The sequence below is a fragment of the Ciconia boyciana genome, chromosome 2, assembly GCF_034638445.1.
Source record: "Ciconia boyciana chromosome 2, ASM3463844v1, whole genome shotgun sequence".
NCBI lineage: Eukaryota > Metazoa > Chordata > Aves > Ciconiiformes > Ciconiidae > Ciconia > Ciconia boyciana.
In genome coordinates, this window is record NC_132935.1 from 82,759,446 (window position 1) to 82,783,568 (window position 24,123).

Sequence of the window (24,123 nt, forward strand, 5' to 3'; positions counted from 1 at the left end):
GCAGGTATTTACTAAGAGTTGTTACATGGCTTTAAGGTAAGAGGAAATGACAAGGGCGTGATAGTGGTCCTTTCTGAGAGGTGTGCTTTTCTTCAGCGTCGGATATGATAACTGTGCCAAAAAGGCGTCTGCTGTCTGGCATTGTCAGCCAGAGCTTGGAGACAGATTGACCTTTCTGTCAGACCCAGTCCAGTGGATGCATGCTCAGTATCCATCTCTTCCTTTGTGTGCCAAAACCACTTTGGCAAAGGATCTTCAATAGTTGTGTGTGCTTTAAAATGCTTTAGATATTAGATTAAAAATGCATTCGGTCAGTTGTGAGCAGACTTATTTACCAAATATATTTGTCATTAACAGATGCCTGTCTCTACAGCTTCAGGTTTTATGATGATGCTTTCCAAAGCTGGATTTTACTACTGTGATTTTAGACTGTTTTTCACTTCAAAAAGTGTGCAGTATTACAAAGGAAAGAGTCAAGGAGCATCGCACCTTAAAAGTAACTAGTGAGAAAGCTTGCTGTGAGGTTCACTGACATCTGAAACACAAATCATAAATTTCAAAGAAGTCACACTGGTGCCGTTGTTGCATGGTACGACTTCCATTTCTGAAGTGATCTTAAAAACAGAAATGCTGTCACATTTCTTCTTGATTGTATGCATCTACATGTGTGCATTTATATGCAGAAAAAGTCCCTCGCTGAGTTTTCAAGTCAGCATGGATGTTCAAATAGCATTTATTCTTTGGTTTAACTATGAATTACTAGATGTGCCATGCTGATATCTTGTGTGCTGTACCTAGTAAAATGGTTGCAGAGGGAACCTTTCTAGAAAAGAAACAGTGGTGGTGGTACTGTCTAAAGTTCTTCTCAGTTATTTTCCTATGGTGACTTCCTTTTGGTAGCTTTTGATTTATTTCAGAGGTGTAGTATGATCATTCCATTAGTACAAACATCTGTTCCACACTGTTGGAAGCATAGATTTTTTGGGTTTTTTTTTAGAAAATATTGTTTATATTGCCTCACCTCTGCTACCCAACATTTTACATATATTCCTACCTGTTTTTTGACATAGGCGTAGGATAAGGTTCTCTTGTATTCTTCACTTCCCCTTCCTTCCCCTACAGACTGTCACTGTTTGTTTTGAGCAAGTACCATCTAGTAAAGCTTGTCATTACCTTTGTCAAAAGGAGCAGCAGACAATGAAAAAAACCAGGTGTGGATGATTTTAAGTATTCTTGCCTTCTCTCAGGTCCTCTGGTAGCGCATTTAAGATGAACATGTAATTATTGGCTCAAGTGGAAAAATCAGCCTGTTTGGTTTAAAATGCTGCTGGAGCTGGCTTGAGCTACCGTAGCAGATTTTTGCACTGAGGCACACACTGTGCAAGAATGTGATCTGCTCCATTTGTGTTTGCAAGTATTGCTTACCACCAGTGCAGGTGAGGCAATAGCTGAAGGGAGGATAATAGTAACGTGGGCTGCTGCTGCTGCACTGGGACCTGGTCAGGGTACTCAGTGTGCTCCGTGGGCAGAATTAGTGGGCTTGATTGTTCCAGGCTGGCGTAGGACTCCGATGGTCTTCCTGCTGCTGTAGGGCTTGTAACTGTGTTTAGAAAAATGTTAGCCTTAGATTTCCTTTAATGAAGGTAAGGGGTACCCGAGGAAATACTCAAATACTGTTTAAGTGAGAAACTGCTGCCTCAGTACGTTGTATAGTTTTGGAAAAGTCGGCTTTAGTAAATGGGTGCTTGTGTTTCAGTATTAATACATATCCCATTGGCAATTATTCCCTGATACATGGAGTTATTTTTGCATTTCAATTCAATTATATTTTGCACTATGTACTAATGAACTGGTAGAAGAGTATCTTGAAACCTTCTGAAGGCCTTTTCTGTGTTAGAGCAGTGGTTTAGCTCAGACTTTTCACTGAATGTAGCACTGAATAGCATGGTGGAGAATGAGATAAATCAGCAAAACTTCTAACTGGGTTGGATAAGCAGTATTGCTCCTTGTTGTCACAGTACAGATGGTTTCTGAAGACTAAATTTTAAGAGGAGTAAGTCAGGTTCTTGGCATGGCATGCAGCATTTCTCAAACTGTAATTTTACAGTGGCATTTAGTTAAAACGTATGTTAGAAAAAAAATTGTATGAGCAGTTAGCAGCTCTCCTAAGTGTAGTTAGCAAAGGATAAGCTGTCCTTTTAAAAGGATATTGTGGAAGTGAACACTGGAGCAAGCTTCCTGCACCTGTGTCTCTTTGACATCAGCTATGTTTTGATCTGATATGCAGCCATGGGCATACTAAGACCAGAGGGAGGCAGGTGTTTCCCTCTGGCTCATGTAAACTATATGCTTCCTTGGAAATTAAATGCAGCTTGCTATTGCCTACAACTACAAAAGTAGATGCTTACTAGTTAAGGAAGTGCTTAGGTATGAAAGGTGCCAAATGGCACTAGACAAGATTTTTCAAAAAGGAGAGAGTGGGAGGAAATGCCCAACTGTCATCAATTCCCAGGACATAACTTCTCTGCTCCATGCTCTGCTTCTGCATACAAAAGTCCAGACTTGCTCTGTCTGCTAGCAAAAACTTACTAACATGATTGTAAATTTTATTAAACTTAGTTGCTAGAAATCATCAGACAGGTTGGAGCAAATGCAGGAAGATGCAAAATACATCCCAAATCGCTAAATTGTCAGACAGCTCTTCTCAATGCGCCTTTCAAGCGTGGAGTATGTTTCTTGTCAGACAGATTGTGGTCAAGGAGTTGGAGGAGTTCTCACAGAAGTGAGTTAGCAGTGACAACTGCTTTCAGCAAAATGAAGCTAAGCAGGAAGACTGAAAGAACTGGAAAAAGTTGAGTTTTATTTTGTTCAATGACAAAGTATTCACTTACGCTTGGATACTCTGGCCTAACAGGTCTGCCATAAAGGCTGCTGTTCTGGAGTCTGTTTAATTTCATTTGGTTCATCAGGTCACATCTTTTAAAGTCACAAGGGATAAGGTGCTAACCCTTGATTACAGCCAGTTGGGCCATCTCCCCTCATTGCACTACATAGGTAGTGTAGTCAGTTTCAGAATGATGCAAAAACCACTCGAATAATTGAGTGGAAGTTTATGCAAGGAGAGAACCAGAAGGAGCTTGCAGATAGTGCGCTTGGACCTCAGCCTGTTGACCACAGAGTCTGGTCTGCATTTTCCATTAGCCTCAGACCAGTTGACAGCCCCATTTGGATTTCTAGTTTAATTCCCGTATTACCAACCCTTTGATTCTTGACAGCACTTTTTTGAGATAATGAACTGTTTCTTCTGTACTCATTGCTGTTACATTGCCATAAGCAATTGTACCACTTTATATGCCCTCTCTGAACTTTTAACTCCTCCCACAGTTATTACAAAGCTTAACGATGTTTTTTTGTTGGATCATTTTAGAGAATTTTTTTTCATATTTCTTTGGTGTGTGGCTTTTGTTAGTTTTTTACCAGTACTGCTTAATTAAAACGTATGTATTAAAGTGGGATCAAGAAGCAGAGATGATTTACGGAGGTTATACTGAGTGTTTCAGGGTGCTCATGTGACATTGCAGTAGGTGTGGTGAAGATCTGGTGGCAAATGACAGGTTATCAGTGCAAGTATTGTGTCTTTCTCTGTCCCTCCTTCTGTACCGATGATGAGCTGGGTCAGAGGAATAAACTTAGCATGAATAAATATCGCAAGAATCGGTGTGGCACAGAGCAGGGCAGTAAGGAGCTGGAGACCAGCCCTGCTGTGGCATTGCTGGGGCAGGGACTGATGGCCCTGGGGAGTTGAAATGGGGTCCTGGGCTGTGGGCAGGTGGGGGGAGGTCCAAGGGGAGGGAGGTGGGCATGAATAGACTGGGCTAACAGTGCCTTCTAGGCCATAATGGTAGTAACTTTCTCCTGGTATGCTTTTTGGTTCCCAGAAACTATCCAGACAAGAATATCCCGAGCTAGAGATTGTTTGCACTGTCATGTGTCATGGTCACAAACACACCCACTGTATATAAATGTGGCTAACCCCTTTGGCTTCCAGTGCCCTGACAATTCTACACCTTTGCCAAAGCCTCTTGTGATTTTACAGACCTAATCTACTTCTCATTATCTTTTCCAGTTTTGTCTTAAATGGAAAAAGTCTAGGCTGGTTAAAGTTCAACTGTGTGAGCTACTCTGGCTGTGCTGAACTAAGGTTAAGCAGTTGCTGTCCTTACCCTTCTTCCAGCTGCTTATCTTGGCTCTGGCTATTAGTGGTTGTTCTGTTGTTTCTGCTCTCTTTACTTCTGCTGCAGATGTACCCTAGTTTCAATATTTTTTCCCCCTAATGAGGTGCTAATACTGAGTACTACAAGTATGATTTATCATACCTAAGAACAGAATTATTTCTCGTCTGTACTGCAGTAAAGAAAGGGAACTGAAACATGCCTTTTCACAAAGATATTGGATAAAACACTTTTGAAAGTGGTGCCATTCTGAAATTCTTTCAGAATTACTCAGTTCAATCTGAGCTTCACAGATATACTTCAGAAGGGATTTTTTTTTTAAATCATTAAACTAAAACCAAACAGTCTTTATGCCAGTGGTACACATACTACTAAATAGTGAGAATGAAAAAAATGTCAAAATGAATTACTGATTAATCAACAGGGTAGCTATTACCTACCTTCATTTTTGCCTTAATGTGCCCTTCCTCCACTGAATACCTGTATGGGTTATAAATAACAGTGCCCTGGTGAAGGTTGTAGGGCACGCTAAAAAGTGTCCTTTGTCTTTTTGTTGCTAGTCTGTTGGGATACCTTGGAGTATGCTATGCTTAAAATAGATGAGGAAATTCTAATGTTTTGTGGCTGATGCATTTATATTTAACACTTCTGAGAGTTTCCATGCCATGTTTCCATGTTCTCTGAAAGGAAGGTCTATGTGGAAGACAGCTGAAATACAGATAATGCTGCAGAAGAAACAAAAATGCTGAATTGGCACTGAAAGCCACATTATTTCTATGGAGAATTACTATCCTGCTCATATTCTGGGGATAGATGAGCCTCTGTTGTTTTGGATAAGCATCTGTTCCCAGTGTTCAGGCAGTGACTGCAGCAGCAAATTGTAGTGCGTGCAGTCTCCATGCGGAGTTAAGACCAGAAGATGATTAAGTTATGCAATTGAACCAACAGAGAGTTGTCAATAGGAATAATGGAATAATTTCTGTTATTACACAATTATCTGTTAAAACTGTGTTTAAATTTTAAAAAATATCAGGCAGGTACTGGGTGTTTTGGTTTTTTTTGGGGGGGCGTTTGTGGTGTGTGGGTGTGGTATTTTTGGGGGTGGTTTTTTTTTTGCTTGCTAACATTGCCAGACATTCTGTGGTCAGTGCAACATTAGAGCTTCTTTGAATTTCACAGAATTCAGAGAAGAAGGAGGAAGAAATCTAAAGTTGATTGTCAAATGTATAGTGTGAAGCCTTAGTTTGATTCAATTTTCTTTTGTAAGTACGGCTTCTTTCATACTCTTAATTGTTTTTAATTCGGTTCTGTGTGCTGATGAGTTTGGTTTCTGAACCTGCTAGTATGTGGCTTGTAACTTCGCCAAACTTGATGCTCAATAGAAAAAATTTAGACATATTTCTCAAGTGTGCATATTATCTCCTTTTAATCGCCTTTAAGATACCACTTTGTATCACTGTATGCCTTTCACAAATCTGTTTCATTCAGTTTTTGTAATATCACAATTTTTCAAAGTCTCCTCTTACTTGCATCCTTGAGTCAGCCACTTCCCTTTCCCCCTCTCCCCCTCCCTGGATCCATCAGTGAAGAAAAGCTGGAAGTGACTGTGCTTATCTAAAGGAGTAAAGTGATCCTTGTCTGTTTTTCCTTAGCTGTCAGGTTCCTTTGTTCTTCTTTACTTAAAAAAAGTCGTCCTAGGCTTTCAGATCTGTATTGTCATGTGAAAGATTTTTGCATCACTTTTCACAGTGTACACTGACACCAGCGTACTTTCTTTGTACGCTGTCTTGATAAAGGTATTTCACTTCCTCACCTCTTTACTGTTCACTCTGGCTTAACCAGTTGTCAACATTCAAACTGAAAATTTGGGGGCTATTGTGAGGTTGATTATTGTGGTGTTACTATGTACTATGCAAAAAGAGCCGTTCTGCCAGCACTGCCACAGCAGCCACCTCCAGCTGTGGGTTCCTTCTGCTTCCACTGTACCTGATTTAGCAGTCGTGCAGTTATAAGAATAATCTGTTTAGTTTGCTGATCCAGCTCAGGACTAAGATAGAGGAAAAAGGAATTACTTTTTTTTAAATCAGATCTGCAATATATGCTATACCTTGTTGTACCAATTTAGCACGGGACCAGGAAAGTAAAACACTTTTAGTAGAAACTTCTGTGTGAATATTTTCAGCATGGTACCCAAACTTTGTTAGGTTTCAGATAATAGCATCAAAAGTAGGCTGTGGGAATCCTGATACTGTAGGAGAGGTTTTGGAGATCTGTTACCTGACTTAAGCACATGCAGAAGCTCCTGTTTGGGTGGAAATACTTCTATAAAAATCTAGGCTTCAGTCAAGCTCGACAGATGTCATACCAATTACCTTCATGCTCGCTGCTGCTGCTGTGCTTGTTTTGGTAAGTTGGAGAATTTGCCCTCACTTGTCAGCCTTTCCCAGGTGGTGTTCTGCAAACTAGTCATGCTAAGAACCAAGTCCACAAGGGAAGCCAAGAGCAAGGACTGGTAAAAGCTTAGCCAGCCAGGGAAAGGTCCGGCAAAGTTAGAGTAGTGTGTAGTAAGATTTCAGTGGAAGAGATAAGTCAGCTATCGAAAAATGGGTTGAGAGCTGGGAAGTGGATTGGGACCAAGACTTGCTTTGGATCCTCCTCACGGATGAGCATGTGGAGTTGTGCAGCCAGACTGACTGGGTAACTCTGCTTTTAGACTTCCGTTTGGACAGAGAGATGAGGCATGACTGGGGACTAAACACTGTATTCAAGAAAAGGTTTTGCATGCCCTGTAGTTACACCTTTAAGTGCTGATTAAAACTCCATCTGTGAGATTGATGATGTTTTATAAGCTGTAAGCAGGATAGCTGGGCCTTGATACCAGAACATTCACAGCTACTTTTGACTGTGAACATAGTGCATCTGTTCCTGCAGCAGTAATAGGCTCTTTGTGTCTTAGTGCATGTTCTTAGTGCATGGATGCAGTTCTAATAAATGGATGAAAATGATCATTGAGAATATCGTAACTTTTGTGCTTTAGGTGAAATGAGCAGTAAAATTGATAGTGCAAGTTTTAATATTAACCTTTTGTGTTCAAATGCTGGGACTAGTTGTTTGTGAAAATCTGAATACGGATTTTAAGTGTCAATACTATTATCGTGGAAGACAAACATATGTTTAGTGGTTTTGATTTTGGACTTCAGACTTGGACTTTTGGACTTGGATAGTATGTTACTATCTAATGAAATCAGTATGTTACTATCTAATGAAAATCAGACCTGTACCAAATGCCTGATGCTTTCCAGTGCAATGGTAGGTTCTGCAGCCAGTTCAGAATCTATACTGGAGTTTATCCTCTCAGGCCTACCTCCATCTGCTGGCATGTCTCATGTGGTAATGTGCAAATGAATTCTCTACCAATTTATATTTGGTATTTAACTGAATAGCCATTGCCTTTTCTGAATATAAAGGATTAGAATTTTGTTTAAATTACAGTGGAGTTGGGGAAAAACAAATCTGAAGCAGCCATTAGTGGAGAACTTGGCAATGAAGTGACATTCTCAGAGACAGTATAAAGCCAGAAAAAGGATTTTGTTTTGTTCTGACTCAATTGTGTTTATTAATTTCTTGTGTTGGTTTAATAATTATTTTTGACTGTTGGATTAAAATAGTAGAGTTAAGGTTAGGTAGTATATAATAAGGAAACTTTGTTTCTAACTAAACTTTAGAACAGCATATCTTGAGTAAATACCCCTCTTAAAACATGTTGGTGATTGGAAGACAATTTGTAATGAAAAGCCCAATATTGAATGACTGTAACAGTTTCTATGAAAATTCTGTGACTGGTAGGAAGGGCAAAGTTTTATTTCCCTGTTTCTGCAGCAAAGTAGAAGGCTACAGAGTTGGAACTGCTTTTGGAGAACAGGCTAAGCCATTTCAGTGGAAGGTAGTACTTTAAGACTCGGTCATGAGACATGGTAGTCCCGTTATGTAATTAAAAGAGGATGTTACAGATTTCTCATCTTGTTTTTTTCCCTTTAAGTTCAAGTAAGAAACGTATTTGCATTCTTTCCTTCTCAGGCAGCATTACTTAAATAATATTTACCTCCTAGACTAAATTGTTCATGGGCTTTTACCAGTGTTTGAAAAGTAGAGCTTAACACTTGGAGTGGGTGCAAAGTTTGGCTGCAAATTAGCATTACCTTCTGGCATGCAGGCTGCCTTACAGGCTTCAAAGAGAGGCCTTGTACCAGAGTAGTTTATGATGCATTATTACTTCTTTATGAACTCAGCAGTGGTATATGCTGTTCATCACTCTCTATTGTGAAATGCTTTTAGTACATCTCTGCCTATATCTTCAAAAATGATGGTGACTTCAGTAGTCCCATTTAGCAGCTCTTGGTTAACAAGCCTCATCAGTGAGTGTTGAAATTCTCTGGAAAAAAGGGATCAATATCATCAACTGTTACATGGGGGAGGCAAAGGTACAGGAGTAAGACAGGTTACTTGAGAACTAAAATATGTGCCTGCCCCTTTTTAATCATTAGATTAGATGAATCCACGTGAAGACTTCATTAAATAAAGTCTTTAGCCCGTCTGAACTCATAGCGAGTTATTTGGCACCAAGATGTGAGTTAAGGATGTCACAACTACAAACCCCGTACATCAAATCTGCTCCCAGCACGGCACAGCAAGTAGAATCTGTGTCTATACGAACAATTTTACTTAAGCTTTCTGGTTTTAATCGAGCCTTTCTGAATAGGCTTAGCCTTGCTAGCAGTAAACGTCATTCTGATAAACAGTTCTGAAATTCAATCCCACACACGCATTTTTATATACATTTTTCAAGCATTTCACAGTATAGTGGACAAACCGTTATGTCTTACTAGCTGCAGAACTTCACAGTCATATTTACATCAGAATTAAACCAATTATTATTGCCCTCGGTTTTACAGCTTCACCTTGCAAGTGGCTTGTTGAATCTGGCTGTAACACTGATTAAAAAAGGCGATGCTGAGAGGCTGTGTCTCAAGGCTTTGCTACGCCGAGGCTCCCGCCCGTGGCTGAGGGGCTCAGCCGGGCCCTGCGGTGGGGCCGTTGGAGCCGGCTGGAACCGGCTGTGTCCGGCCCCTCACAGGGGCTGCCCCTGCTGCTCCTCACAGGGGCCGCTCCGGCTGCCAGCACCTGGGCACCTGCACGGGGTACAAATTCCTAAAAGGCGTTAAAAATGAGTACAGTGACTGACTCCCTACAAGAGATACTTTAGTATACTAGTTATGTTCTGTGAGCGTTTGCAGGAGATTTTGTAGCGTGCTGTGATACTTGAAAAGGCGAGGAAGGCACTGACTGGAAGAACAACAACAAAGGCCAAACTGGCCTATGTGGCCTGAGTTGAAATTTAGCTTAAAACTTACAGAAGCACTGCAGAACTAAGTATACTATTTCATAGCTAAGTTATGCCAAATTTCACAGCCAAATTAAGTGATCCTGGAAGTTGGAGTTATGATTTAAAAATAAAAAAATAATGTAGAAAGGCTTGTAGAGGTTGTACTCTTGAAAGTCTTAAGAAATATTGTCCCAAAGTGCCAGTGCTACCACATATCTGCAAACTCTTCACTCTTCAGTACGCTTCCTGTGAAACATTCAGTTTATTTCCTTTCCTCAGGGTTGGAGTTTGTGCAGATTGCTGTTTGTTTTATCATATCCTGACAAATGTTGTGTGGAATGAAATTTGGAGCCCGTGTGTGTGTTATGTTGGCACATGTTTTAATTTGATTTGGGGGGGAAAAAAAAATCACTTGAGAACCCTACTCCTAAGATTCTAGGGCAGAAGGACAATGTGGATTTATAAATTAACATATAGCCTATCCTGAAAGCAGTTCAGTGAGTGACAACGCTTGTAGGTAGGTAACTTCAGTGTTAAATCAGTGGTGGTTTGCTCAGCAGTTAAGAGTAAATAAATGGAAACCAGTTTTATGACATATAATTTCCACTGGTAGAAACGTAAAGTCCAAGGAGGATGATTGTCCAGTGTGTAGTCCAACTTTGCTTTTACTTTGGATAAATGAATTGATATATTGCATCTTTAAAGAATGCCATATATTCTCAAACCCTAGTATCACAGCATGCTGCTGATTTCCATGGGGATACTTAGAAACATACTAGGAGTCTGTGGTCTCTGGAGGTGCAGGTTGTAAAGAGATACATTTGAGGTTTTGGAGACTTGAACCAGCATAATGTGTGTTGTGGAAGCAGGAGAAGGAAAAGAGATTTTTCTTTCCTCTTGCATGATCTCAGATGCTTTGAGGTTTGGATTGTTTTTTTTCTGGATCTCTTCTTGATGTAATTGGCATGTATTTGATTAAAAAAATCTTGTCAGAAGATATAAAAGAGAAAGTAATGATCATCTGGTAGAAAAGCCATATGCATATGCCCTTTCATGTTGAGAAGTTGAATTTGACTAATGTCACTTGTATAAGAATTGATGGCTTAAGTAAAATTTTTCAGACTTCTTTACATTAAAGTCATTGCAATATAATGCTTTTGGACAATTAAAAAGATTAATGGCTCTTATTATTCTGGGCTTTACTGGTTTTTGCTATTTTTTCTGAATTATTATGTTTTGTTTTTCTGTTTTGGCATTTTGCCTAATGTTTCACTTCAGCATGGCAAACAGTGGATTTGGCCCTACTGTTCATTTAACTCCTGAGGTAACTGTCACTGCCTGCTGAAGGCAGGTGTCATTGGATTAAAACTTGATGTCAAGAGTAATACTGCTGTTATTTTCCAGGGTGGCATGTAAGAAGTCAGCCTGTTTGCATGACATCTTAGAAGAGCCTGCAAAATACAGCACAAAATGCCCATATATCAGAATCAAAGAGCAAATGTGCTGCAAAAAAAACTAGTAAAACTATTCCAGAGCAGAGTGAAAGGGATTCACTGCCAGGACATACCTTCATCTATCACATAGGTCAATGAGCCTCATGTGTCTTATGACTTGCATCACATAATTCAAGCAGCCTCTGTTTATACTGGCTGGATGTGCAGTAACAATGAGGAAAATAACAAAATGCAGCAGAAGAGGTGACAGTCATACAGTCATAAACACTGCCTGCAGTAGGACAGGCTTTGCATATGTGCTTCTGAAAACAGTTTTTCAGTCTTGCACAGTTGTAGACTGTACTTTCCTGGGTAAGTTTTTAAATTGCATTGCTTCTATCCTGACTGACTTGTGATGTTTTTGACACTTCTCAGCAGTGAGTGTGACTGGCAGAATCTAAAGTTCGCTTTTCACCAGTTCATGCTGTTTCCTTTCCGGTGTTTATCAAATGCTTCCATTTGTCTTAAGATGCCTTGTGTGTGTTTAGTCTTACTTCTGTCCTGCAAGTTTTTGACAGCCTGAAATACATTGATAGAGGTGTTTGGAGAAATACTGCTCTAATAAGTATGCTTTTGAAAAAAAGATTATGACGAGCTATACAAGCAGCTGGGAAAAGCTATTGCTTTTTTGCAGCAATATTGAAATACAGAGTAAGACCACCCAGTTCCATGCACACCCTTCTAATAATGTTTCATTGGATAGTCCGTAGCATCTCTTTTATTAATATAGCTATTTATTATGTTCTGATAGCAAAACTGAAGATGCAAACACTTTTCTAAAACAAGCCTACCTAATCTTTTAGTCAGTATAGCCATCTGTGATAAACACGTTATTTTAATAGTCATGACTCAAAAAGAGACCTGGTAGATTGAATAGGGCTACAGGACTACTGAGTACAAAGACATCTATGACTAAAAAAATTCCTTGGGCTACAAAGAGCTGGAGGCAGAGACAGTGTTCAGGGGAAGTATCTGTTACATGCTTGCCTTATTCTAATTTTCTTTCCAGCAGGATCAAAATAAAATGTGTAGGAAATAGCATACTAGGTTAGATGGCTGGAATCTTGTTCCTGTGACTATCGTAAGGCTTTGGCACTAGTATATGGAAAAAAATATCCATCCTCTTGCTTCTTCAGAATCAGGCCAGAGACATGATTTGAATTGCAACTGTGTAGCTGTGTGATTCTTTTCAGGTGTGGTGAAGTCCATGCTACCTTCACTCCTGGTGTGAATTATAATTTATTGTAGGAAGATTGTTTTCTTCCACCATATCTACCTACTACCGTAGTGCAGTTTGCTTTCTTTTGGATTGCAACTTCTGGCTTCGAAATAAACTGTTGAATGTTTGAAGGAAACTCTAGACAGTTGCAAGTCATGCTAGGGAAACATTTGGCAGGCCCTTAATTTGTTTAAGCAGAGGATCAAATACAGTCATTACTTTTGTAGTCTTTGCAATATTGCTGTCTGTTTGATCCTTCTAGTTGTCATTGTGTTAGAACTCCTGTCAGGTTATATTTACTTGCTATGACTTTCTCAGTGCACTTTTTAAATTGGGGAGATGAACTGATCTCTGAAGACCAGTGTTATGCTACACATCAAGTTTTCCTTTGGCATCAGGGAAATTGGCAGTCTTTGAATGTACATGGCATATTAGGCAGATAATGCCCTGAGAAAAGCACTGCAGAAGAACCCTGCCTCAGATGAGCTCAGGTGAGTGTGAGACCTGGGAAGTCATGCTACTTGCTGAACGTTTGACAGCACCAGTCCCATATTCTAAATCATAATTTGCCTCTTTCCTTTGCCTTGCAACATGCTTCCTGAAAGTAGTATGTGGGCACCAACTACAGCATGGCAAAAGGCTTCTCAGTTGAGTCAGGTATCTTCTGACTTGAGGACTAGATGGTGTCTCCTCTAATATGGAACTTCTGCTTAAGACATTTTTATTGAAATGCTCCCTGTTGTTACAGACCCTTCTTTATGTGGTTTTCAGAGAATGAACCCTGGCTGATAGACCTACTTCCTTTCATGTCTGTTTAGTTTTGGGTGTTCAACTTTGTGTATGTTAAGGATCATAGAAGGTGGCTACTACTTTTGCTGTTGTTCATTACTAGTGCAGCTGCCTGCAGATCTTTCTTAAAGAGCTTGATTAAGATAAGCTGTCTAAGGAAAAAAAGGCAACATCTCATCTTTGGGAGCTATTTTTGCACCTATTTTGGGTATGTATTTGTTGGATACATAAGTTTGTAGTGAGTTGTGTAGTAAAATCTAGTACTGTACTATTAAGTGGCTACTATTAAAGGTAAAAAATGAAGATGTGGTAAAAACTGGTGTAGTCCATTGGAAAGGCATTTGTATAATGAATTTTTCATAGAAGCGCTGAAATCATGGGATGATTAACACAGCTTACTGGTCTACAAAACACTGTCCTCACAGAGGTACCTGAATTATAAAATTATGGAATCGTTGAAGTGGGAAAGGACCTCTGGATCATCTGGTCCAACCTCAGTGCTTAAAGCAGGGTCAACTAAAACAGGCTGCTCATGGCCATGACCATTTGGGTTTTGAGTATCTCCAAGGATGGAGACTCCACAGCCTCTCTGTGCAACCTGTTCCAGTGTTTGACCATCATCACAGTAACATAAATAAGTAAATAAATCTTATGTTTAAATGTAACTTGTTATATTTTGATTTGTGCCTATTGCCTCTTGTCCTGTCAGTGGGCACTGCTGAAAAGAGCCTGGTGGCTCCCTCTTCTTCACACCCTTCCTTCAGGTATTTATATACATTGGTAAGATCCCTCCGAGCCTTCTCTTCTTCAGGCTGAGCAGTCCCAGCTCTCTCAGCCTTTCCTCTTAGGGGATATGCTCCAGTCCATCTTTATGGCCCTTCCCTGGAATCTCTTCAGTATGTCCCTACCTATCCTGTAGTGGGGAGCCCAGAACTGGGCCCAGCACTCCAGATGTGTCTTGCCAGTACTGAGCAGAGGTGGGGAAGGATCACCCCCCTCAGCCTGCTGGCTACATTCCTCCTAATGCAGCCCATGGTGCTTTTGGCCTTTTTTGCCACAGGGGCCGATCGCTGGCTCATGTTGAACTTGATGTCCACCTGGATTGCCAGGTCTTTCTCTGTCAAGACACTTTCCAGCTGGTCAGTCCTCAGCATGCACTGGTGCATGGGGTTATTCCTCCCCAGATGCAGGACGTGGCATTTCCTTCTGCTCAACTAACTTCCTGAGGTTTCATCAGCCCATTTTTCTCAGCCTGATGAGGTCCCTCTGAATGGCAGCAACCTCTTGGTGTATCAACCATTCCTTCACGTTTTGTATCATCTGGGAACTTGCTGAGGGTGCACTCTGTCCCATTATCAAACCCAAGTTGTTTGGAGAATGCTTAGATACTCTTATGTGTTAGCTGTTGCATGTGTACATGAGTCTGCAGTAGCCAAATCTAGCCTATTAGAAGTGAATGGCTTGGTTTTGCACTAAAATAATAGATGTAGTGTCTGCTAGTCTATTTAAAACACATTGTAAATTTACCTGAAAGTATCTCCTGCCTCCTCCCCAGCTGAATGGAGAGTTTCAGAGTAGACAGTGACGAAGAAGGCTTGTTTGGGGCTGTATACAGTAAGAGAAGACTCGAACAGTATCATAAAATATTGAAAGTGTAATTGCAGGAAGAACCGGTATCCAACCAAAGCAGTAACCACTATGGATTCTTTTATTCTTAATTTCTGGTGTTAACTTCTCACAAGGAGTTAAAGTATTTTAAAGTTCAAGTAGATTTAAATGGTAAATATCTAGACTTATAACTGGCATTTCACAGTTTCTACAGAAGTGTGCAATTGTAAATAATATGTTGCTATTGGATGTACTGGAAATCAGCACCCTACAGTGGGTAAAATATTTCTGTTGTGCTCTTGGAGGCTTGCTTGTATGTGGTGTAAATAGAAATATTATTGATGTAAATGGGGGAGGTATGTAGCCACAGGAAGCATTCACTTTGTGAAAACAACCTATGCCACAGATAACCAGCTAGCAACTCTGCTGTTGTTTGGTATCACTGACTTCCTTTTCTCCAAAAAGTTTTTTTATTTTTTTAGAGGAAATCCTGTTTATTTGTTTTGAGGAAATCATTTTTTCCAGTTGGTCTTTTTTTGTTTTGGCCATTTTTTTTCTTTCTATTAATCTGTTAAGGAGTGCTGATACTCCTTGGAAGTTTTGTTTTCTGCCTCTGCAGTTGCAGTGCTTGGTACATGAGAAAGTGCTGGTAGTGGCAATACCATCTAAATACTTTTCTTGTCATTAATGATTTTTTTTTTTGCAGGTGTTCCAGGTTCTCTGGCCTCTTCCTGGGAAAGAGCATCTTACATTTATCCTTCTCTTCTTATCTGCCTTTTTTCTACCACAACCCTAGTTGCTTTAGCTGGAGAGCTATTTTGGGGCAGTCATTTCTATAAAGACCACAGTCTATTACTCCAACTCATGTCACAGTTTGAGAACAATTGAAGCGATATTCTAGAGGCACTGCTTCTTAGGTTTGGTTAACTTTTTAAAGGAATGTAAAGAGCAGTTAGTGAATCACTGAAAAAATATATATTTTTTTTTTTCTCTTCACCCCACCAAACTACTAGCCTTAGCCATTTATTTTTTACTTCCTTCTGGCCTTTTTAATATTTTTTCACTCCACAATCATCTCTCAAATCTGAGCATGTTAAATTAAGCAACTTTATGTGGAGAATGATTCTCTAGGGCTGGCAGACGGATTAAGTGGCAGTACCTTGGTTGTGAAGCAACTTACGTTTGCACATTCTCCAGTCGTTTCCCATTAAAACTTAAATCCTTGTTCTGTTGTGGCACCTTTAAAAAACAGACCTCCTCCTTACATCTAAATGTTATGAAAACCAGGCATACTGTAACCCAGAACCCCAAGGAATGCTTGATTGAAATAACAGATCAGAAAAGTCTCTTGCTAACATTCCTGTGATTGTAGGTTTATTCAAGTGACAGAAACATGGTGTCAGCTAGCTTTCTGCATACAGCCTAATTTTGGTTCAAAAACTAACATAGCTTTTAAAGGCTTCACTGATACAGTGTTTGTGGGGATAGATAACTTCTTAAAATGTAACAGTGTTCATTACCTTTCCTCTCTAGAATTATCTCACGTATTGCTGATTGGGTGGTTGGTCTGGTTCCTGCTGCGGAGCAGAGTGTATTCTCTGTTAGTAGTTACTGAGATTGAATAGAGTGAGTGAAGGAAAAGAGAAATGACTCATTCTTAGATGCTCACAGGTAAACAAAGATAAAACTGTTTTAGCCCCCTCTGCTGTTCTCTGGTATCTATTTGAGTTAATTTTTAATTTGTATTTGGATTTCTTCTGTTGGTAACTTAGAAACCTGGTTTAACATCCCAAAAATAGGTCTGGGGGGCATTGATGTAGGAAATGCAGGAAAAACTCTTGAGAAGGAAAATAAGAGAAGAAACATCTATTGGTTCAGATTTACAGTTAAAAAATGAAAAGTGAAGAACAGCAACTGTAGAAGTTAGTTTTAAAATGGTGCATTACATCAAGCAGTGAGCATGGTGTAGGAGGAGACAGCAGATACCTCGCTTTCATTTTCACATGACCAAGTGACTTGAATACATGATGTGAACACATAAAACAGAAATCTAAACTCATTTAACACATTTTGAATTTAACCATTCATGCTGATGAGGATCAGTGTCCATTTGTCCTGACCTGTGTTAGAGGTATTTGAATGAGAAAACTGATCATGAAAGTTCTCCTAATGCTGTTAATCACAAACTTTTCATTTACAGTGGAGCTTAGCAAATACGCAATGAGAGTCCCTGTGACACAGGAGGTTGATTGCAGCCTTAGTACACGTAAAGTTGGTCATGTTTTAAGTTATAATGCAGTTAACTCCTACCCCAGTGTGTACAAAATGAACATCAGCTGCTTTAAACTTAGTTTAAAGCTTCCTGGAATTGTTCCAGGTTCTGATATGGAAGGTCTTTCTATTTCGCTGTTGATACTCATGTTTGTTTGTTCTCTCTCCCTCCCACCCTCTCTTTCTCCCTTTGCAGGCAAGGGCAGCTCAAGCATCTCATCCGACGTGAGTTCAAGTACAGATCACACACCCACCAAAGCCCAGAAGAATGCAGCTACCAGTGAAGGTAGGCAGCTGGTACTCATTAGCCAGGTCAGGCCCCCCAACATAATCCTAGCTATTTGCAGAAAAGGAACCCCTCCTCCTCGTTCCTTCTGTGTACAGTACCATCAGTGTACTAGAAATTAAAAAACAGGTCTTCCTGTATGCGGTTTTCACTCCTACCTGCTGCAGTTTCTGATTTAAGCTTGTGACAAGGGATTTAAGATTCTTCTGCAGAACAAAAATATAGAGGGTTTTGAGTAATTTTGCATGTTACTTTTTCAGCAAAGGATTTTATACTTCAGATTTGATGCGATCTGATTTTAAATTTATTTTTGAAGAATATACTTAATGGAAGCTTTTTGGCATATGTTCTAGATTAAATCTCAGCCTCTTATCTTCATACCTCGAACACCATGAAAATGTGAGTTGTTTGTGCCAAGTTTTCAAAAGTGTAGCTATGGACATGAAGAGCTGACAAGATGTAATTAGATCAACACATCTCACCTGCAGTTACTGGAGTATGGGATCATCTGGGACAAGATTTTTTTTTTAATGTCTATGGGAAGGAGATGCTTTATGTGTCAGTATTAATACAAAGTTGTACTAACTGGCCAATGAACAGAGAAATGCTGATCCTTTCCTGCCGCCTTCTTATATGCGAGTAGGTGTGTGCTCTGTTAAATGAAAGTATATTGGCCCTAGTTTTTACAAGAGTGTCTTCGAGGGCTGAGAGGAAATCATTAAATCTATATGTAGTTTAATGATGTAAGCTGAAAGGATTTTTTTTAAATGATAAATTTATATGCCTTAACTAGCATTTCTGTTCAACTCTGTCATAATAAGTTGGTTGTACTTGGTAATCATCAAATAATTCTGATTTCTTACACGTCTGTCATTACAAATTAAGTTACAAGCTCTGATTGCTTTCAGTCTGGCTTTATTTCTTATGGTTAAAAGAAATCATAGACTTTGAATAGTTCTAGTTTGGCAAGTCTGACTATGTCTGTAGAATCTGTACAGTAAAAGCACTTCATGTAAGTAATAAATGACCATATAAATCACAAGAGTTTATTGTTAGGCATGCATAATCCCATATCAAGAATGAAGATCTGGCACCTCTGAATCATGAGAGATACTGGTTTAAAAGCTCTGCTTTTTAGTCTTGGCAATAAATTTAACAATAAATGAATACATGATAAATAAAGTTAAGTTGAATAATAGACTTCGTTTCTCTAAGCCTTAGATTCAAAAGTTTTGAGGTACCTGAAGGACGTGAATTGCCAAGACACAAAATAAATTTAGGAAATGTATAAAAGCACTTCAACTTTTCCGTATGACAGCCGGGGTATGTGGGGGGGGAAGAAACCACAAAAGAATAGTGGAAACTCTGAAGTCAGTACTTAACAATTGCTTTAAATTTCTGTTTTCCTTCAGTCGCTAAAGCATGTTTTTTTTCCTTATTTTCAAATCAGATAATGCAAAATAATCCTTTACTAATCTCTAAGATTTACGTTCTTAATCTATCCCATCGTAGAGCCAGTGAATACCAATGTTGACCCTGAAATCTTCACCACTGGTTTGCAGCTGATTAATTCATTAGTGAGGGAGGCTTAAAGGCAGGCCAGCAGATGCTGTAGTAAAGATATGTTTTTATGAGTTCTCGTGCAGATTCAGAAAGAGTTCAGAGCAGTGGAGTTGTGTATTCTATACTTGGAGGCAATTTCAGATGTGAGCCTAGTTTTTCTGTGCCCTAGAAGAGTGTGATTTGACAAATGCTTACTTTGACAACAGCAGAAGTAGTCTCTTCCTCAGCCTGTGCTGCTACTACTTTCCTACCAAGTTTTTCTGCTGAGCAGTTACTAATGTGGATCAGTTTAATATAAATTGCCTTAATGTAGATTGCTGTATAATCTGGCAGATATTTTGAATGTCATAACCAGGGAGCATAAGAGTTCCATGAAGGCAAGTGAGAGCAGAGACATGGAAGTGGTGTTGGGGAAAAACAGGGACTGTTGAAACCAGTGCAGTTACTGGAAGGCACGTTTATCAACTGGTGTGTGTCTAGATATTTTTACTAATGCTGCCTCTTTCCCCATGTACAGTAGACTCATGCTGTAGGAGGATTCAGCTGAACAGAAAGACTCGTACCTTCTGCAAGATGAGTAGAGTTCTGTGCTTACAAGACTGAATGCTTTTATACTGTTCAGTTAGAGTAGTGTTTACGGACCAGCTAAGAACAGGAGCATGATTGTGCTAGATACTGTACAAGCAGTGGCAGTTATGTCTTTTCATTGGGGTGTTTACATAACATTTTGTAACTGTTAGTTAAATTTACCTTTATAGCACTCCATGCTCTAGTATTTGCTTGCCATGATACAGTAGTACCTGCCCACCCCAGAGACTGCTAAATGTATCTTGCTTTTCACCATGAGACTGGTTTATCACAGGGACAGAAAGCTCCAATTCTGCCCTTTGCTTTAGCCCTGTACTGTAAATTCATAGCACTGTATGCTGTCCTGTGAATGAGCCACGTGTTGTGTGTGGTGAGACTTATGCATCCTACGTATGGAGTAGGAAGGACTATGAAAGATTGCAGGTGAACCTTTCTTCACCTTCATTGACATGTGAAATGATCTTAATTGAACAAGTTGCAGACAGCTTCTTTGCATCCCTTGAATTTCTGTTGGCAGCTGAATTCCTGAGTGCCCAGCTCTGAAGAGCATAGAATTTGTGTTCGAGGCTGAAGGCCTTTCTTGGCTTCTGCTTTCCAGCTTTGCAAACAGACCTAATTCTTTCCAGTTCTGCACAGCATGTCTTCTCTTCTGTTTCTGTAAGACAGTTGACACAACACTTGCTGAAGTTGAATCAGTGAAATGCCTTGAAACAACTAGAAAGGAAATCTGTGTAACTGATTTATACAAACTCTGTGGTACTCTACAGCAGAGAAGCAGTCATGTAAAGTACTTCTTAGGCAGGTAGAGATTCCCAAGGACTGCAAAAAGGTGTCAAGCAGGACTCTTGCTTGAAGGAGCAAACCATCTCAGGAAGTATCTGACAGCAGGTGCTATCTTGCCATCAGTTTGAACAATCAAATGAACCACACTCTTCATCTTGTCTACTGCAACTGCTGTATGTGTCAAGTTTCAGTGCTGTGATGTTTCTCTATAGGATGGGTACAAGAAATGGGTAACAAGCTGCTTGAAATGGCTTAATGTGGTGTTCCAGTCCTAGATATGCTGTTAAGGCAATATCAGTTAAATCTCTTGATGGGAATGGGAGATGCAGTTATGGACAAAATATGGTACCCTCCCTCACACTGTGGATTATGAGCATCTATAGAGTTGTGTAAGGGTATTTTATATTTCAAAGAGATAAAATGCTTGTCATGCTGTTAAATGTCCCTGGGTGAACTGCACATCCTCTACCAGTGAAGGACAGTGTGTGTTAGTATCCTTAGCCAAACCAGCTTCACTCAGTGATGCATTGGAGAGGTAACTACTGCCCTGTTTCTGTTGTGTAGAGGAATGCAGATGGTAGCTGGCAGACCATGCAACTTCCTAAATTCAAACTTGAGATACCAGTGATGCACTTGAGAGAGTTGCAAAGGTGAGGCTGTACAGGTGCAGAAACTGAAGTCCAGTTGCTCTCATTGGAGCTTTCACTTTCTGTACTTCAGTGAAGGGCAGCTAGCAAAAAATAGATGTCTGGTTCTCTCTGTAAATCACAGAGTATGCTGTAGGGACTGTTTGTTTGGCTATGGCTTGGCTCAGAAGGAAGCATGGTAGACTGTGGGTGTGCATGCACACTGATGCCTCCACACTGTCTCCTCTTCTGAGGATACAATTTTCTTTAACTTTGAATATACACTGCCTTTTACTACTTTTCCATTCTCAGACATTGTCTGCAATTCTTTACCCCATCAATCAATTACAGTTAGAAACTTGAGAACGCATGAGTTTTTGCTACCCCCCGTTGCTCTTCTGGCAAGTGAAAGACTAAATGGATTTTTGTGGGCCATTTAAATGCAATTTGCTAGACACAGTCTCAGCTGGAACATTATTGTCTAAAACTTGATTTAGAAGATTAGACTGAATGTTTTTGTATGGGCTTACCTTGACCAGGGAGCTTTCTTCTAACACCTACCTGCAGAGCATGGAATGTTGTGTCCAGGCTGGATGCTTCATATTAACTTGACTGTTTTTTCAAATAAAAAAATCAACACTGTTTGCACTTCATGTATATGGCTGTTAAGTGGTAATCCGGAAGCAGCTTTAAATTGAGAGCTCATGTATGAGCTCCATGTATGAGTTCTAATTTATTTCTCAGTTTCTATAAAATCAAATTGAAGGATTAAGCCTGAAGCAAAAAACTTTTAGCAGAGGGATTCAGTGCTGAAATACCTCTGAATATATGCTGTTAAATGTTTATATTTTGAATTTTGCGGAAATACAGTGAAGTCAGCTGCTGTATTCTGCAGAAGTTAAAATTATATAGACTTTTAGTGATGTTGACTTTTAGGGACCTTCAAAAAGTAAGTATTTAACTTTGTTTTTCCTTGTGCAGTACTCAGAATTCTAGAGTCTGGCTTCCTCATATGATGCTCATGTACCTTAAATATACTTAAAAAAAGACTGTGTTTGGAAAACAGATGAATTAAGAGAACAGAGCTTTTCACCCATTACCGCTGCAATGTATGTTTAGTGTGGAGATCAAACGCATTTGTTTTGACAGTACCTGTTTGTATGCATCTCAACAGAAGAGATATTTCTCTTGAAGTTTAGGTGTGTACTAGAAAAGTTCCTCATTCTCATAGTTGTATCCTCCTTTCTGTTTTATTTGGGCTTTTTAGTGGTTCTGGTGGACTTGGTAGTGTTAGGTTAATGGTTGGACTTAATGATCTTGATTAAGGGTCTTTTCCAACCTAAATGATTCTATGATTCTGGGAGAAGCAGGCCCTATAGCCTGGCTGTAATAATTACATTCATTAGGAACCGTTCCCTCTATTAAACCATGTTTGGGAGTAACTATGTGAAAATGTAGCATTTTGCAAATATGAAATGCTTTAATTACTCATGTAAGACTGTTACTTTATATCCTGTGCAAGACAATACCTGGCTAAGGTTGATCAGGCTGTGTTGCTGTGGTCCTCAGCATCCTCTTATGGTGGGTCCCTGCCATTGAAGCTTCTTGAAGTGTATGATATATCATTGAGTCCTGGTCTATGCTATGGAATTTCTGCTGTCCGTTATCTTCCCCTGGCATGTGATAAGTTCCAGAGAAAAGGATGGCTGTGAATGAGGAACTAGCCCTCTCTTAGTACTGGTCTTCATTCTGCTGAAGTCCTTGAAAAAAACCAAAAAGTAAAAAACCAAAACAACAACAACAAAAACCCCAGAAAACACCAAACAAAAACCAAACCAACACAACAAACCAAAAACAAACAAAACCAAACCAACCCCCCCACCAAAAACCAGACAAAACCCAAACAAACAACACCCTCCCCAATTCCCCCAAAACCACCCCCCCCAAAAAAAAAAAAAAAATCCAAAACAAAAAACCTGGAGCTGAGAGTTACAGCTGGTGGCAAGTTTTATGAATTTAGGAGCTCTCAGTAGGACTTCTACTATTCTGAATATAGAAGTACAGGTATTGACTCAAGTTTTCTTTAATTATAGCAGTACCAGTTACTCAAGTAGCTAAGCTGGATTTATACTTTATTTCTAAGAGAAGTTAGCCTCTATTCCTGTAGTAAAAGTCCTTCATGCATTTGCTGTACTCTTCTAATAATTTCTTAAGAAAATTACTTTCAAGTGACTTTCGAAACCACTGCAATTTGACTACTACTGCATCACTTTATTCTACAAACTGTAAGTGAATTAATGTGTAATTAATATCTAATTGAGGAAAGTAGGAAAAGAGAGTGTTCAGCCATACCATTCTTACTTTTACACTTAAGATATTAAAGTCATTTTAGAAGACTACAGTGAACAATGGAACAAGCAGCTACTTTTGAAACATTTTTTTGTATGAACTGTGGAAAGACAACTTGAGCTTTATCGATATGTGAAATCTCTCAAAGCAGTCGTTTTGCACTCTTATTTTCTGTGTCTCAGAATGATAGACACATTTGTCCCTGGCTTTCATACTGAGAGGTATAGAAAATTAGTGATATCTTGGCTCTCTATATAGAAAAACTTCTTTTCCAGAAAAGTTCAAGCTCTATATCAGAAAACATTTATCACTGCTCTACATGGGAATATATTAAGTGACATTTATTGAACACAGAAAGATTTATTTGGGTTGTGTGCCTTTCATTTCACCTTACAAGTGAGGGAACAAAGTACACATTATAGGATATTTTCAGGGAGGATGTCATGCTGTTAATTTCTCTTGGCTTCATAATCACATTCTTTCGAAAGGCTGGGTGTCTTTTAGATCTCTGAGTAATTCTTAATTTATTCAATGAATTTAAGAGGAGGGGTCCTTGCATTGTGCACAATGAGGGACACTACGAAAAATTTGGAAAGGTGGAATGGGTCCCTTGCTACTGAATGCTCTTGGTATTTAAAATGGTTCCTGATAGAGAATCAGCTCAGACTGAGATTCAGGTGAGTGCAATCCTGATCTTATTTCAGAGGGAGCTAAAAATCTCAGAGACAGTTTGCAAATAGGCAGCCCTTCTGTGTATTATGGTTCACCTAAGGTAGGTAGCTAGCTATGTTTAATATACTACAAAGTTCCATTGAAGCTTTTGAGTCACTTGTGTATCCTCTCAGGACATTGAGCTAATAAAGTGTTGTGGCAAAAGGCTGTTGCTGAAAAGAGACACTGTTTTCTGCCCAGTTTTTCTTGACGATCCTTTTG

At 39.4% G+C, this 24,123-nt stretch overlaps 1 protein-coding gene across 4 annotated transcripts in view; it reads left to right on the forward strand.

Moving 5' to 3' along the window:
• FBXL7 (F-box and leucine rich repeat protein 7) overlaps nucleotides 1-24,123 on the forward strand; it is a 190,647-nt gene that overhangs the window by 28,683 nt on the left and 137,841 nt on the right. For all 4 annotated transcript variants that reach the window (XM_072853118.1, XM_072853121.1, XM_072853120.1 and 1 more), the window contains one exon: nucleotides 17,192-17,281. In XM_072853118.1, coding sequence (XP_072709219.1) covers nucleotides 17,264-17,281 — 18 coding nt within the window. In that variant the 5' untranslated portion in view covers nucleotides 17,192-17,263. Of the gene's footprint in view, nucleotides 1-17,191; nucleotides 17,282-24,123 lie in introns of those variants that run through there.